Source organism: Athene noctua, chromosome 2 (assembly GCF_965140245.1).
Source record: "Athene noctua chromosome 2, bAthNoc1.hap1.1, whole genome shotgun sequence".
Taxonomy (NCBI): Eukaryota; Metazoa; Chordata; class Aves; order Strigiformes; family Strigidae; genus Athene; species Athene noctua.
Window position 1 is genome coordinate 4,951,748 of NC_134038.1, and position 15,823 is coordinate 4,967,570.

General features: G+C 40.3%; 1 protein-coding gene across 2 annotated transcripts in view; it reads right to left on the reverse strand.

The window, feature by feature from the left end:
* Window positions 1–13,528, reverse strand: part of DENND3 (DENN domain containing 3) — a 41,484-nt gene extending 27,956 nt beyond the window's left edge. Inside the window, exons 1-6 of one of the 2 annotated variants that reach the window (XM_074898365.1) lie at window positions 13,394–13,513; window positions 12,266–12,300; window positions 7,978–8,228; window positions 7,125–7,240; window positions 6,476–6,615; window positions 1,374–1,485 (exon numbers count right to left, since the gene is read on the reverse strand). In XM_074898365.1, coding sequence (XP_074754466.1) covers window positions 1,374–1,485; window positions 6,476–6,615; window positions 7,125–7,240; window positions 7,978–8,228; window positions 12,266–12,300; window positions 13,394–13,477 — 738 coding nt within the window. In that variant the 5' untranslated portion in view covers window positions 13,478–13,513. Of the gene's footprint in view, window positions 1–1,373; window positions 1,486–6,475; window positions 6,616–7,124; window positions 7,241–7,977; window positions 8,252–12,265; window positions 12,301–13,393 lie in introns of both variants that reach the window. The other variant, XM_074898364.1, reaches the window with a different exon arrangement.
* Between the last annotated feature and the right edge of the window lie 2,295 nt (window positions 13,529–15,823).

The following is a 15,823-nucleotide window of genomic DNA, read 5'->3' on the forward strand; positions in this document are numbered from 1 at the left end:
ACCTCTCTGGGAAACCTGTGCCAGTGTTTCACCAACCTCATCATAAAAAATTTCTTCTTTATATCTAATCTAAATCTACCCTCTTTCAGTTTAAAACCATTACCCCTTGTCCTATCACAACAGGCCCTACTAAAAACTCTGTGCCCATCTTTCCTGTAGCTCCCTTTAAATACTGAAAGGCTGCTCTAAGGTCTCCCTGGAGCCTTCTCCATGCTGAACAATTCCAAGTCTCAGCCTGTCCCCATAGCAGAGGTGTTCCATCCCTCTGATCATTCTTGTGGACTCCTCTGGACCCATTCCAACAGGTCCACGTCATTCTTGTACTGAGGACCCCAGAGCTGGACACAGGGCTCGATGTAAGGTCTCACAAGAGTGGAATAGAGGGGGAGAATCCCTTCCCTCAACCTGCCAGCCATGTGTCTTTTGATGCAGTCCAGGATACAGATGGGTCTCTAGGTTCTGAGTGCACATTGCCAGCTTGTGTCCAGCTTTTTATCCACCAGTAAACCCCAAATCCTTCTCCTCAGTCCCTTCTCTCTCAATCCCTTCATCCCCAAGCCTATATTGACACCAGGGGTTGCCCTGACCCATGTGCAGGACCTTGCACTTGGCCTTGTTGAACCTCATGAGTTTCACATGAGCCCACTTCTTCAGCTTATCCAGGTCCCTCTGGATGGCATCTCATCCTTCAGGCACATGAGCAGCACCACTCAGCTTGGTGTCATCTGCCAGCTTTCTGAGGGTGCACTCGATTTCACTTTCTATGTCATTGATGAAGACATTAAACAGTACCACTCCCAGTATGGACCCCTGAGGGACACCACTCATCACTGATCTCCATCCAGACATCGAGTCCTTGACCACCACCCTCTGGATGTGACAATCCAGCAAATTCCCAACCAGATGAGGAACTCCCACACCTTGGCTGAGTGATAGTTACATGATTTATTTGAGTTTATACGTGTACATTCAATGAGATGGCAACGGCATACTGTTCACCGCTTCTAGCAGATTATGTGGGCTGTCCCTCTAGAAACCAAAAACTAGATTATGCTGTTCCCAGACCTACTCAGGCATCATTTCAGGCAGTAAATACTTGAGCCAAATCCTTCCTAGAAGAGGATTAAAAATTAAACAGCGTGACCAACTGGTATGCCAGTGCTCAAGCCTGCACTCTGGTCACACTGTTATTTCATGTACTAATAATGCAAAGCCTTAATTTCAAAGCACAGGTATTGACATCAGTTTTATATCATCAAGTAAAATCTCTGACCTGACAGTGAAAAATGTCCCCCAATTTATAGAAAACATCACCTTAGTGCTTTATAACACATAATGTTAAAGTAATTATGAAATTCAGCATCATTAATTACCAAATGGAGTGGTCCTGGTGGTGGGCTGGGTATTAAAAATAATTTTGCTGCAAATTCTTTTATGTGCTCCTCAACATCTAAATCCTTGAAAGGTCGCAGTTGCACTAGTAAGCTGAAATTAAATTACAGAAAATTACTTATAAATAGTAACAGGCAAACAGAAAAAAAAGAGACTTTTTGCTGATAATGTAGAACTAAAAAATATTAGGAGCAATGAAGCTATTTTTCCAGCTAATTAATTTCTAATTTATTAGATACTTTAGCAACTCCATTTAATTTGAATGTTGCTGCTGTGTCAGAAGCAGGTTTTTTTACTTCCATACATAACCTACTACTGCATCCTATATATCGGAGAATGCAGAGAGCACATGGGGTCTCATGATGGCAAAGAAAACCTAGAGGTGAGATGCAGTTAAATAAAGTATCTTATAGAGATTGCTTGAGGAACAAAACACCCACAGCTGCAACACAGTGCCATGATTCCCATCCCAGCATCAAACACCAGCTCTGGGATGGAAAACAAGGAAAAGAGAAGATGTGGACATGGGCTTAACTGCAGAGGAATGTGAAGCAAGAGCCATATTTAGCATAAGGCCCAGGCCTCCATGAACATGGTCCTTTGCTATTGTTCCTACCCATAAAAAGAACAAATACAGTTGTGCAAATCTATCACATGTTTCTGGTATAGAACTGTATTACCCGAGCTGTGCCAAAGCCACAAAGGTCATGCAGTTTATAATATATGCCAGATCAATTAATGAACATTTAAACACACACTATTAAGACTGCAAATTGCTAAATCCAATGGCATTCCTGAAATGTAACAATAAAGAAATTAGATATTTGTCATCAGAAAGGGCATTTTGTTCAATATAAGATTCATGTGCATGTTTATAGCAAAAAACCACAAAACAAACCTTTACAAAATCAGAAATTTAAGCCTACAAATCTATGTATACAGAAGCTAGGAACTTAATATGGTTATATTCTCCCCATAGGTTTTATTTGAGCTTGCAGTTTTACTGATTTCTTGCAGAAGAGTACTTGCTCTTCAGGAAGAAAGTGGTCTAGAAAGCAACTGAATAGGACAAGAGATATATTAGAATCCAGGACATCATATTTGTGTATGGCATTTAGATTCCTGAATAAAAATATTCTGTTATATATTACAGAACTTTTAATTGGATCAATGAGACATTTAAGTTTACTAAATTCACATTTGGAAACTGCTCTGTCGTGAGTACTAGGGCGTTACGCATATCCCCAAAAAGCCCATCAGCTATTTCAGGGCACAGAGAAGGCGGGGAAGGGGGGAATTTAAGAATTATCCAAGAAAACCAGACAGTAGAGTTTAAACAAATATGCTGTCACACTTAGCAATGCCTTTGATGTGGCCTAACAGCATGGTAAACCTGCCTTGTTTTTCTCCTTTTTTTTTTTTTTGAGACAAAAAGGACATACCAACACATCCAGTAAATATTATAACAGAAAAAACCTGACCCTGATGCTGAAAAAGCAGATGTACAGAAAGGATGGTAAGAGCTCTCTATAATCAGTACACTGTGCCCATTAATGCAAAGTAATAGCAGCTGACAGCTCTGCACTGCAAACGTCTGCTGAAATAAATGAAGTAATCTCTGAAACATTAAAGCGGAGGACTAAAAAGTTTATGAACCTTCCATTACCTCTATTAACTGTCCACAGACAGATGTTTCAGAAAGCCAGAACATCTAAGAATAGGTCCTTTGTACTGTCTCAATGATGTAAGCTATTTGCACACTTCTACCTTTTTTCAAGGCAGCCGAAAGGACTAATACACAGGCTGGATGATTCACTGAATAGAACCTATTCATCCATCCAAGACAGGAGTTCATCCAGAAAGAGATTACTGCCAGAAACATTTCACTTTTCATGTTGTGTAACAGATTGAGGTAAAACTACCTGTGCAAAGTGCCAAAGCCTCTCAATTTAAAACTGAGCCTTTTCAAATAATGATGTAGAATAAACCAACAGCTGCAGTGTTTTGAAATGGTCTAGATGCACATCTGCTTGCTTTGGAGAGAGGCAGACACACTCCATTCAAATTGCTCTGGATTTGGAAGCACTGTAAGCTAGTAATATGTGAATTAGTTATAAAATTAATTACACAGAATAATGAAGACCTTCGTTACTATGATGAAAGCTTGCAAGTTGCCCTTATGGTTCAAAGCACCTACATGGACTAATAATTTGACATTTACTTTGTATCTCAGTCTGGTCTCAGTTTTTCGTTGTGATTTCTACTACACTCTGCCATTTGAAAGAATTTAGGATCCCAGGTTTTATCTGGGAATGCTTATGACAATAAAATACCTTTGAGGACTCTTCTGAATTAAAAAAAGTACTACCCCACCTATAAGCAGTCCTGGAGAGTATAAGCTATGCACAGCAGAATTCTGAAGGAAAATTAAATCTGCTGCTGCAAAAAGGTTCTGAATGGAAGCAGAACCCCTTTAGATGTTACTTCAGCATCAGGCCTTATTAAATAACAGATAGTCTTCTTCCACTAGTTCTCATGAGGAAAGGACACCACACTAGAAATAGGTGGTTCGAGGTCCACCAGCAAGTGTTTTCAAATCCCCAGACTCACAGAATGATTTATCAGTTGAAGCATCCTGCAAAACACCACTGAAGCATACCAAGGATGCAAGTGCACCGTTGAACGTGTTATTATTTGTTAAGTATAGGAGGCACTACTACTTGAGTAGACTCTGTCAACAAAAACATTTCATTAGATCTTTAACCCATTGGCCACCTGATTACAGGCATCCAAAATGAAAATAACTCCCTTTCTGGTTTACAAGAAAACAATGTCAACTTTTGTAATGTTACAAAAAGCTGAAACATCTGCAGCTGTAAAGGACACTATGCTTAAAATATATTGAGGTCTTTACTGTAATAGCTTATATTCCATTCAGGACAGCCCCAAATCCCAGCAGCTCTTTCATGCCATATGGAAAGATTTCAGCAACACACCCAAAATAAGGAAAAATGGTATCTCTCCACCCCTTCCTTTTAGCCCATTCAAGTATACTCTGGCACAGTAAAAATAAAATAAAAAATAATAAAAAAAACCCAGATACTCTCAAATTATTTATCAAATAGTACCAAGGAAAAAATGTCATATAAGATATGATAAGATTAAAAAAAAAAACAAAAAAAAAAACAGAAGAAAATATAATAGAAACTGAATCAGCTGAGTTTCCAGTACAGTGGGAAATGCCAGCACCAAATGCAGCTTTGTCACCTGCATTCCCCCTCTCCTGCCCGTTACACACAGTTGCATTTCAAATCCAGATGCAGCAGCAAAAAGGAGAGAGAAGAGCTGTGCAGCTGTATGATGCATTCCCCTGTTAAATGACCAGGCCAACACAGTACTAATGTGGAAGGCTGCTGTCCTGTTGAACCCCCTTATAATTATTCACATATTTACAACTCACTTAAAGGTTAAATAGTAGCTTACTGATAAAACTGAACTAACTCCCCTTAGAAACCAGTACAGACTCAGCTTAAAAGGAAAAGCTGTCCATAGTAATTAGCTTGGATGTTAATAATTTAAATAGGTGCAAAAACCTGCTATATATGATCAAGGCAGAGATGTTTAATTATAATGTTTAAAATAGCCACCTAGAGGCAGAAGTTGTTAACTCTAGAGAGTTAACTCCACCTAGTTCCTGTTTGCTCTAAACAAATATGAGACCTAGAAACATTTTTGTCTGGAATTTTCCATGGTTTTCCAGAACATTTTCCCACTTCTCCCTTAGTGGGCTGTTTAAAAATTAATTCACAAATTGACTGTTTCTCCCAGCTCAGAGTTGTCTCACTTCAGAGAAGAAATTATTTATGAATATACTATATAACCCACTGAGGAACACCACAAGTGTAAAGCTGAGTCTATGCTATTTCCCACCCAGTGGAAAGCTACTGTGAAGTAACAACCATACAGGTTAATTTCAGAGCATAAAAGAAGTATGAATCCTTTTCTAAAGATTGGATATAAACAGAAAAGCACCGCAGCTCAGTATATAGCTATAAGAGTTACATATGCAGATTAACATTTACTTGAGATTTGAGACTATAAAAATGCTGCAATGAATTAGCTCCTGTAATACCAACGGCTGATGTAATTGACTTAAACAGAGTGGAAAAGGTGATCTGAGCAGGAAAGGAGACAGGAAAACAAACATTTCTTTTTTATTTTACTGATCATCTCAGTTTCACACTACATACCTAGTTTCCATCATGTCAAAGCCCTCAGTCCACACTGAACCCCTTTGCTAAGGCTCTGAAAATGATGGAGCAGAGGTAGCGTGAAGGGTACCAGTGGCTGCCAGAGTGACTCGTTTCTGATACCACTTTTTTTTGGAGGCAACATCTGAGCTGCCCAAGAGGAAGGCACTGCTTTGTTCCTCCAGGGCTTTCTTCATCTAAACCAGGGAAAGCCAGTCAGTGCTCCCACCAGATCCAAGCCCACAGAATTGAGAAAAAGAAGAGGTGCACAGCATGGGGAAACCCAAGGGTATTCAGTGAGCTGTCGGATGTCATGTTGAGGCTGCTCTCCATGATCTTTGAGAAGTCAGAGAGATCAGGGGATGTCCCAGAGACTGGAAGGCGGCTAATGTCACGCCCATCTACAAGAAGGTCTTAAAGGAAGATCCAGAAATTTTAAGCACATTATTTCTTTGGGGCATTATTAAGAGGTTTTTTGTGCTTTCAAAGTGATTTTCGCCATCATGAGAAAATTATAATTAACTCTCCTTCAAAAAAACCCAAAACCTTTAAGAAATATGTTCCCTGCAAATTAGTATTTTTCTAGACTTACCAAAAGCTTCAAAGAAGACGAAGACATGATAACTAATTTCCTTGATATTTAGTATTTGTGCTTACTGTCTGGGTAACATTCATATTACATTTCTTCTTTTCTTCTCCCACACATCTTACGCTACCATAACATAAAACTAATGCCTGCTTTAGCATTATGCAGCTATCCTCACCATGACAAGCAAAATGATGTATTAAAACCTGTTATTTCCAGGAGAAGCACACAGGACAGCAAGCCTTACCAAGAGAGACAGTCCTTGAGGGCATTAAAATATGGATATCTGGATATAACACAAATAGCAAATGGTACAAAACAGAGAGGCATCTTCCCAGTCTGTGCAGACTCCCAATGGGCTTGTCCATTCGAGGAAATACAGCCATCCTGCAAGAAAACTACAGATTAATGTGTTTATGTTCACCACAAATTTATGGCTGATATTTTCTTGACAGCCCTAGAGATGTGATACCCAATTCCCTCTAAATTTCAAGGGCATTTGGATGGCTATCTCCCTTAAGCTCTTCAGAAAAATGTCAACCTACAAGACTTAGACATATGTACTAAAAAGAATTTCAGTATAAAAGATGTTTAGAAAGAACACAGGGTACAGTCTTCACCAGAAAAAACATCCAAGGGGTAAAGTCTGCTCCTAAATATTCCAAACTCCTAACTGAAATCCATAACAGTTTTTCCTAATGCAATCCTGTCCAATGTACTTAATTTACAATGGCAATATAAAGTATGATTTGTTCTGCATTCCTACTAACATAAAAACTTCTCTGTTAATTAATTTAATAAATTAATAAATTAAACCCGACATTATTCTCAAAGTGGTTTGTTTTATTTTCTGTCTTTTAATATATTTCAATAAGAGCATGAGTTAAATAACATACTTGCATAGGCTGGTAGTACTGTGCAACAACACCGTATGTTCTGTTACCACAGACATCTGTGAAGACCAGGAAATGAATGTGGTCCTCTTTTGATTCAGAAGTTACATAAAGTCCTCCTGCAATGAAGGAAGAAACCTTTTTCTTAACTACATATTTAATTACAGCTGCTTGAAAAGCGATTCATGACAAATACTGCACATTTCCACTTAATTTCAAGAGAAATGTCTCATTTTTAAGGGATTAAGATGCATATACACAGTCCATTTTATCTAAGGGTTGTTACAAAGCCTGTAAGCTGCACATTAGCGAAGAAGCAAAAATATTATATAATTATTCTGCATTTTAAGTGGCAAAATACAATAGATGGGGTTTGTTAACATTTTTTTTTCTTTCAAGATATTTATAGGATCTGCAACAGTGAAATGCATGTTAAAATTTCTGCAATTAAACTTGGAGGAAACAGTCACTACTTCAGGTATATCTCAATAACAAATGAGAAGTGAAAGAGCACTCTGTCATTCTGGGGGCAAAAAAAAATAAATTTAAAAGTGTGTGCACTTCACTCAAACCAAGATTTGCTAATGAGGACTAAAGTGACTTTTGGTTTTCCTCTTTTGCAGGTGTTGCAGCTACTATTGCTAATAGATCTGTTTCACACAACAGAGCCACGCAAAGGGCACCCCATTCAGGTAACAGCTGCTTGCACCACTGACCTCCTCACATAGACACATTTTTTTTATACCATGAAATACAAAGAGATAGGGAAGATGATAATAAAAAAAAAAAGCTGTACTATGGGTTAAGAAATATATATGAAATCAATTCTCATGAAGAAGTGTGAACGCTACCATACCTGGGAAACATAGCTGTGGCAAGCCAATAAGATCAACGTCCTTTGGAACTGTAATCTCTTCAGTGTCAGGTGCTTTCTGCTCCCCGTTGAGACTCTTGACATTTTCAATCTTTGGTCTCTCTTTTTTCTTTCGGAAAGACCGGCGTTTACTTTTATTTAAGTTATGACCAGCGTTAATCACCTGAATATCATCTCTGCTGATAAATGGAGGCACAAATACAGAAAGAACTTCTGGATCAAGAGGAGGAAGACTTTTGGGTTTTCTTTGAGTACCCTAAAAAAAAAACAAAAACCAAACAACAAACAAAACCACTCAACCACTAAGTTGATGCTCATACTGATAGTTTTTTAAACCATTTTTAGCCCTGTTTTCTCTCTAGCACTGCAGGTTTAGAAAAAAATTTTTCTTCTTCCTAAATAAGTTTTTCCTAAATAAGTCCTAATTAAGTTTTTCCTTCTAATTTCTTGCTTTATGTATGTTAATGCAAGGGGAATACTCTGGGCATTTTCAGTAGGCAAAGAATCATTCCTCGTAATTCAAAACGCACCATATCAGTATTATGCCAATATTATGGCATAAGAAAACTAACAAATATCAAATAAGATATTTCCTTTTCTGAAGTGTTAAGACATACTTAAGCTATACTTAAACACCAGTAGCAAGAGAAACCAGGCAACAAATAAATGAAAACAAAGAAAAACAGCTGAACTCCCTAGATAAATCTTTGTTCAACTTTAGGAAAAGCTACATTTTAACTCTGAGCAACCTCTATGGGAAAAAAACAACCCCAAAAAACCCCACACAAGCTTTCACAAGACATCTCCTAATTTTATAAGGCAATTAAGAAAATGCAATTAAAGACAACAATGACTGTTACAATAAACACAATTTTAAGACACCATATAACATGAAGCTGTGAAAATTTCTCCATATACTGATGACTAAGTGGAACAGGCATCCCAAGAGCATGAAAAAAATTACATTTTTTAGTAGGCAGCTTTGTAAAGTACTACTGCACTGAAAGACCCTGCTACCTCGCTATGAAAAATCTGCAGAGGTTGTGATCAGAAGAGGAGAATTCCTTGTACTCAGAAGCACTTTTTGTATTCTTGACCACATAGTAGAGGTAAGTAGCTGCATTTTCAATTACTTCACTGAAATTTTAGTTCTTCCTGCAAGGTCAAAACAGCAAGTAAAAGCTTTGTTTAGGCAACGGATATTTGGAAACAGGAAAGGCGAGACTCACTGTGGCTAAAAAAGCTGTTTCGCTTTCAACTTTTTGGTAACTGATCCAAAGATCAATGAAGCATACGTGCTGCTTTTACCTTCAGAGATGATGCATCAGTATTACTTGTGTTTAAGATATTCCTTGAGAACCAATGCTGGCCTCTCTCATCACTTCCTTACTTTTTAAAACAGCTACAACATACAAAGCTCTATTGCTTCACTGAAGCCAATCTTCCACCATCCAAATTTTGGAACAGAAAGTCTCAGCTTATTTGTCCTAGTAGACAACTCCACAAGTAGTCTTCTTCACATTTGAGCATCATAGGAAAAATGAGAAGGAATACCTACCTTCATGATATATTAGTTACTGTATCTTAAGATCTACTATATTCTATAATAGGATACTTGAAAGAATCAATAAACTTCAGTAAAAATTCAACTTCAAAAATAAGAAGTGAAAAAACACTCTTTTACTGACACAGACACTGAACTAGAAAGAAAATAGAGTGGAAAAGGTAAAAGTTCAAGTAAGTATCCACTGGGATACTCAAAAGATAGCAATGACTTTTAAAAGTATGTTACAAATTGGGGTACTCAGTGCCATATCCTGCCATGCCAAAAACTTCCAGGTGTCATTTTCCTTAGCCGGCAGCTGACATCCATTTGAAGTGAAGAAACTGGAAATGTAGATAAATCCAACATGATTACTCTCAAAACAACATGCAGCTAAACATTTCAGAAGGAAATTAAGAATTAAAGCTCAGCCCTGAGGCTGTTATGCAAGAAAAACACAGACCTACTCAAACAGTAGCAATCTTAACTTGGCAGATTGGCCCTGCAGAGGTTTTCATACAAAGTTGCTTTGACAGTGCAATCCCTGGCTTACACTGAAGGCATCTCTGTGCTACAAAGTGCTGGATGACAGCCAGCAATTTAATAGCCTCACAGCGTAACAGCTTCTAAAATGGAAGGTCCTTGATGTCTTGAACTACAACAGAGACATTAGACACCATTTTTTTCCCACAGAACAGCACTGTCAGCACTGTCACTGACCCAGTGTCTCAGTCGTCAGCATTCAAGTCAGCTCATATTAATGTCTACAGCCAAAGTCATATTTTCTTACCCTTTCAGTTCAGGGATAAATGAATAGGCAGCAACAGAACAATATTCACTTGTTTCTACTATTCTTTGAACATTTTATATTCTCTACTTCCACTCTTACTTCTTCATTTTGAAATGCTTCTCTTCTCACGCTTTTTACTATCAAATGTCCTTGCATCATACATAGCTTCTTATAAACACTAATGCCTTTTCTTTCCTGTAATTCTGCAAGATTCCAGAAGTCAAGGATTTTATTCCATCCCCATTTACTGATTACATTCCTGTAACAACGGTGCTGTACTTGACACGGATAAGAGACAGACTTCTTACAATGACGGCACTATTTTAGACACAAAGAAGAAGTAGTGTGTTGAAACCACAGTTCGCAGAGTGGTGTCAGCTACGTGGTGTTTCCTTGATCTCATTATCCTCTTCCCATCACTGAAGAAGTTAATTTCATTTTGAACGTCATGAAAGAACTGGCTTCTTTAAGGAATAATTGGGCAGGGAAAAATATGAAGCCTTAGAAAAATCAGGTTGGACGGGACCTCTGGAGGTTCTAGCACAACCCTTTGCTCAAAGGAGTGATAGCTTTGAAGTTAGATCAGGTTGCTCTGGGTCTTCTCCAGTCAAGTTTCAGAAATCCCACAGGAAGGAGACTCTGCCCCCCCGTGCGCTCCAGCCCTCACATAGCTTAGCTTCTTCTGGTCTCACTCCTGTTTGTCAGCAGTTCTCTGGTGTCAAGGTACCCAAACATGGGACAGTATTCCAGATGTGACCTCAAGAGCGTTGAGTAATAACAACAATAGTAATAATCCCATCACCTGTGAGCTAAGGTCCTGAAGATGCAGGCCATTACGGTTACGTTTCACTGCCACAAGTGCACGCTGCTGAGTAGTGTTAAACTTGATCACACCTCATTTCTTTCACCCTTGACAGCCAGTGCAGCATTACAGAAGAAGGAAAAAATTGGTTTGGCGGTTATGTCTGCATTAGTGGGACCAGAAAGCATGATGCAGACACTGTGAGAGACAAAATCTGTACCACTGACCGTGGTAGGTTGATACAGAACCCAGGAATGGAGCCACCAAGAAGATCTGAGACATCTCACACACAGCTTCCACATCATACTTGGCACATCAAAACCCAGCTTTACAGCTGAAGATCACTCAGGGGATAGAAGTCTTATCAGAGATGGCTGTACGATCTCCACTATTGCACATCTTAGTCTTAAAAAAGACACACTTCCAACACTAAAAAAGTATTCTCTAGCTGAAAATAGCAGCCTTTGATCTCTTCATATTGAAATCTTAGAGTGACAATTATCTTGGCAATACTGACAACTGATGGGTGACAGTCCAGAAACTTCAGTTTCAGGAGCTTCAGTGCAAAACTGTATCTTTTCCTGGAATCCCCATTGACAACAGGTCAGTCATATAACACTTTTCTTACTTTGGGAGTGTGTTACATCATGTTCCTGCTGACTTCATTGATTTTATTACTCCGCACTGCAATAAAGTTAAGAATGCACAAACACGCTTCTCAAGACCAGGATTTGAAGTACTATCAAGATCTTTATCCTGCTGTTTCATCTGTAAATATCATCAGAGATCCACTACTTTTCACTGAAATGTTCTTATTTTCTGTCAATAAGGTCTCTTTTTTCTACATTCACTGAAATTAAGACACAAAACACATTCCACCATCTCCTCAAGTAGATAGTGCTGCAGAAAGAAAACGTAGTGGAGTAAATCTACAAACTTGCCCTAAGACAGTGATTGAAATTCCTGTGGTGCAACAGCTTGCGGGGACATTACTACAGTTAACATTGACAAGCGTAGGGACTCCTTTTCTTTCTGACACTCCATTTTCCACCTTGAGCAAAGAAACAATTCAAAACTGGTCGTGTGAGCAGATATCGGAACAGCTTCTACTTTCTGTATCCACTTTCTCATTTGCTGTTCAACAGGTTTTTTGTAAGCAATGAGATCAAACTGAGCAGACTGGAGTGAAAAAGAAATTCCCCTTCCTTCGAGTGTACGTCTCACACAGACGTCAAAACAACACATGCACACTGATTTCAGAAGTCTGGTGGTGACTTTTATGGCAGAACTATTTCCCCAATTTGAATGTATACATGAATGAGATCGTGAAATTTGAATCTCTGCTTAGGTGACATCACTTAAGAAGTTGACATCAGCAAAAGCTGTCTCCTCAGCGAGTGAGCAGCAACAAGTTTAACAAAGACTTCTTTATCTAATGCTATTAGAGCGCAATCAAATTCAAGTTCAAGCGAGACAACCGAGAGAGATCCCCGGGAGCAACTTGGGTTTTCAGCACGTGCTGGCACCACCGCTACTCCCACAGCAGGGCGGCTCCTAAGTATGGAACCAAACCATCAGCACATTTTAACAAAGCAAAATCAGGAAGAGGAGCTTAATTGTTAACTCACATGTGAAGCGGCTCCAGTCATAAACAAATTATAAACCACATATTCAAAACAGAAACCAAGCCATCAAGTTTTGCCGTATCTGAATTGCTCAAGTGGTGCCAAATTCAAAGCAATAAGCTCACTGGGATTTAGACCTTGTGTTGTCCTAAGGATACAAGTTACCAGGCTTTATTCCCTTATCTTCAGTTTTTATCTCCAGTGGAAGATGGGAAACGTGATATCATCCAGTAAAGCGTATGCATTGTTCAAGCATTTTGCTGTTCCTGCTTATTAAAGCCTACACTGCTTTTTCCATCTAAGCTCAGACCTTTGAAAAAGTGAAATTCCTTAACACCACTACCAAAACTATTCCTATTCCTTAACACCACCACCAAACTATCCCACTTGGCTGATGCTCGCCTGCCAAAACAAGTTTTCTTTAAAGTATCGCTGCTCTATCTGATTATTACAGCAACAAGGCAAGCCCTTAGTTCTACTCACGTCCGTACGGGGGCAGAAAGGCCCGGCCAGGGAGGAGCTGCCCCGGCTCAGAGTCCGGTCAGACCTCGGCGCAGAGACCCCCGGGGGCTGCCAGAAGCTGCCCCACAGCCCAGCCGGGGCACCCGCCGGCCCCGCGCTCCCTCAGCCCCTCTCACCTGGAGGAGCGCCCTCACCCGCTCCCTGGGCACACCGACCAGCAGGCAGATCTCCAGCAGGCCCGCGGGCAGCACGTCCTCCATGGCACACCGGGACTCCCTCTCGGCTGCGGCGGCGCCTTCCCGCAGGGCCGCTCGGCCCCTCCCGCGGGCGGGCCGGGGGCAGGCGGGGCGGGGCGGCGGGGGGAGCGCCCGCTCCCTCACACAGGCAGGCGCGCGCACAGCAGCTCTCCCCGCCCTTCGCTGTAACTCGCGCTTTGACTGGCTGCTCTCCCGTCGCTCTGAGGGCCTACGACCAATCAAAACGGCAGCACGTGTCTGTCGCGGCCGGGCGGGCCGGTGGGGGCGGGACGTCGCCTCCCACCGCCCGTCGGAGGGGCGGGACGCGCCCGCCTCAGGGCTGAGGGTCCGCCTGAGAGCCCGCCTGTCCCGCCCGCGCTGCGTTGTCCTTAGTCCCCTTCTCCTGAGCTCATCTCCCTGCCCCGCCGGGTGAGCCCCTGGGGAAGACGCTTCCCGACCCAAAGAGGAGTTTCTTTTGTCTCCCGGGTCAGCCACGGGCTGATTTCCCGGTTGGCCCAGAGGGGCTGAGGTGCCTCAGGGCTGCCCGCCGCCGCCGGGCGCGTCAGAGGTGGGTGAAGCCACGGCCTGGTGCTTTGATAAGTGGTGCCATTCCCTCCTGTTTGCTCCAGGTGACTCAGCAGCGGTATGTCACTGCCACTAAATAAGAGCTTTATGTTTATCATGGGTCATAGTTTCAGTGAACTGTAAGCACAGAGCTGACGGCAGATTCTGTGGTGCTTTCACCTCCGGAGCTGGCTGTACGGCAGAGCAACAATTTAGGGCACTCCAGGATTTCTTTTTGAGCTGTTTAATCTGAATAGACAATGAGTCACTCAGTATGTATTGCCTCTGTGTAGATCTTCACGGAGAGAAATATGTTTCCTCCGGATCTGGTGCATAAAGTACCCAACACTGTAGAGAGCAGTTTTTCTGAAACTGAAGGTATGTAGTTTTATCACAGCCACAGACTTTTTGCCGACGTCCTTTCTCATATTTTAAATGCAAAAAATCCCAGTATAAATGGCTCCATGCTTTCATGAGTACAGGGTTCAGAACAGACTTATTCAAAAAGCACAAAGAACGTCAGAAACACAAGGTGTGGTCTTTATGGGGATTTTATTATCTGAATTTTTGTGGTGTTAAAACTCAGGATTACATGGTTTCCAGTGTTCTCAAATAACTTATTTAGAGGAAGTCACAAATGCGGAATATAGGAAACTATGTTTATACAGCACTGAGGGAAACTCTTGAAAACCTGGAAGTTCAGGGATCACTTCTTCAAAGACATGGAAGAAAATCATAGCCTCAAAGATTTATGCTAATGAACTTCAAGGTCATAACAGACTGTTAAAAGCATCTTGTTCAGCTTGTGTAGCCCAGGCCACGGGTGATTCCTATTGAAAATGTAACTTCTGGCTGGTGCCATGAGTTCCAGTAACAGGGATTGCTAACAGTCGCTGTTAAATTAGGCATCTCATTTTTAGTTTCACTGTTTAGCTTAGCTTTTTGCCATAGGATCTTGTGGTTTGTCTGCTGTTTGAACAGATTCTTTACTACAAAAAGATCTCTCCTTGCAGAGTTCGAGATTATTCATCTCTTTTTTAAGAGATTATACAACTCATACTTTTAACATTTCTTTCCTAATCACTTGTATTTATCTTTTCTCAACCTTTTCAGATTTTTCCAGTATTCTTTCTGAATTATGAACACCAAAAATAAGCTTTGCTATTGCTGAATATACAGTGGTAAGTCACATTGCTATTTCTAACTGATATCTCTACCTAATTAGAGAAAGACTGACATATGAATCATTCAAAAAGGGTGTAATGTTTAATTGGTTATCCAATGTAACCCTGTACAATTTTCTTAGGGTTATTACTGCCAACATGACAGTCCTACTACAGCTTATATTCGTTGACCTATGACTATGATCTAGCACTTGACCACATTAAAAGAAAATTACAAATTAACTCCGACTATCAAGCAATCCAGTTCATCCTGTAGTTAATTAATCTATATCATGATTAGTTTCTGATTTCTCTGCTATATGCAATGATAAATACTGGATGATTCTTGTTCATAATTAATGTAGCCCTCAAAGGAAGGATATAGTGAAGTTAGTATCAAAACAGAACTACAAGATGAAAGGTACTAATGCAAATCTGATAAAATCTCAAGAACTCTGGAAGTAGCAAACTTGTTCTATGGGGTCACTGGTAAGAGACAAAACAATTTGCATAGAGAAGGATGCTTCTGTGCTACAAAAAGATTCATATAGTTAAATATTTTTTTCCCTTAGAAATATTGTCAGCTGATGAAGAAATGCCAGCTTTTATTATGTGTTTTCTTTTTGTAAGATCACAAATACAG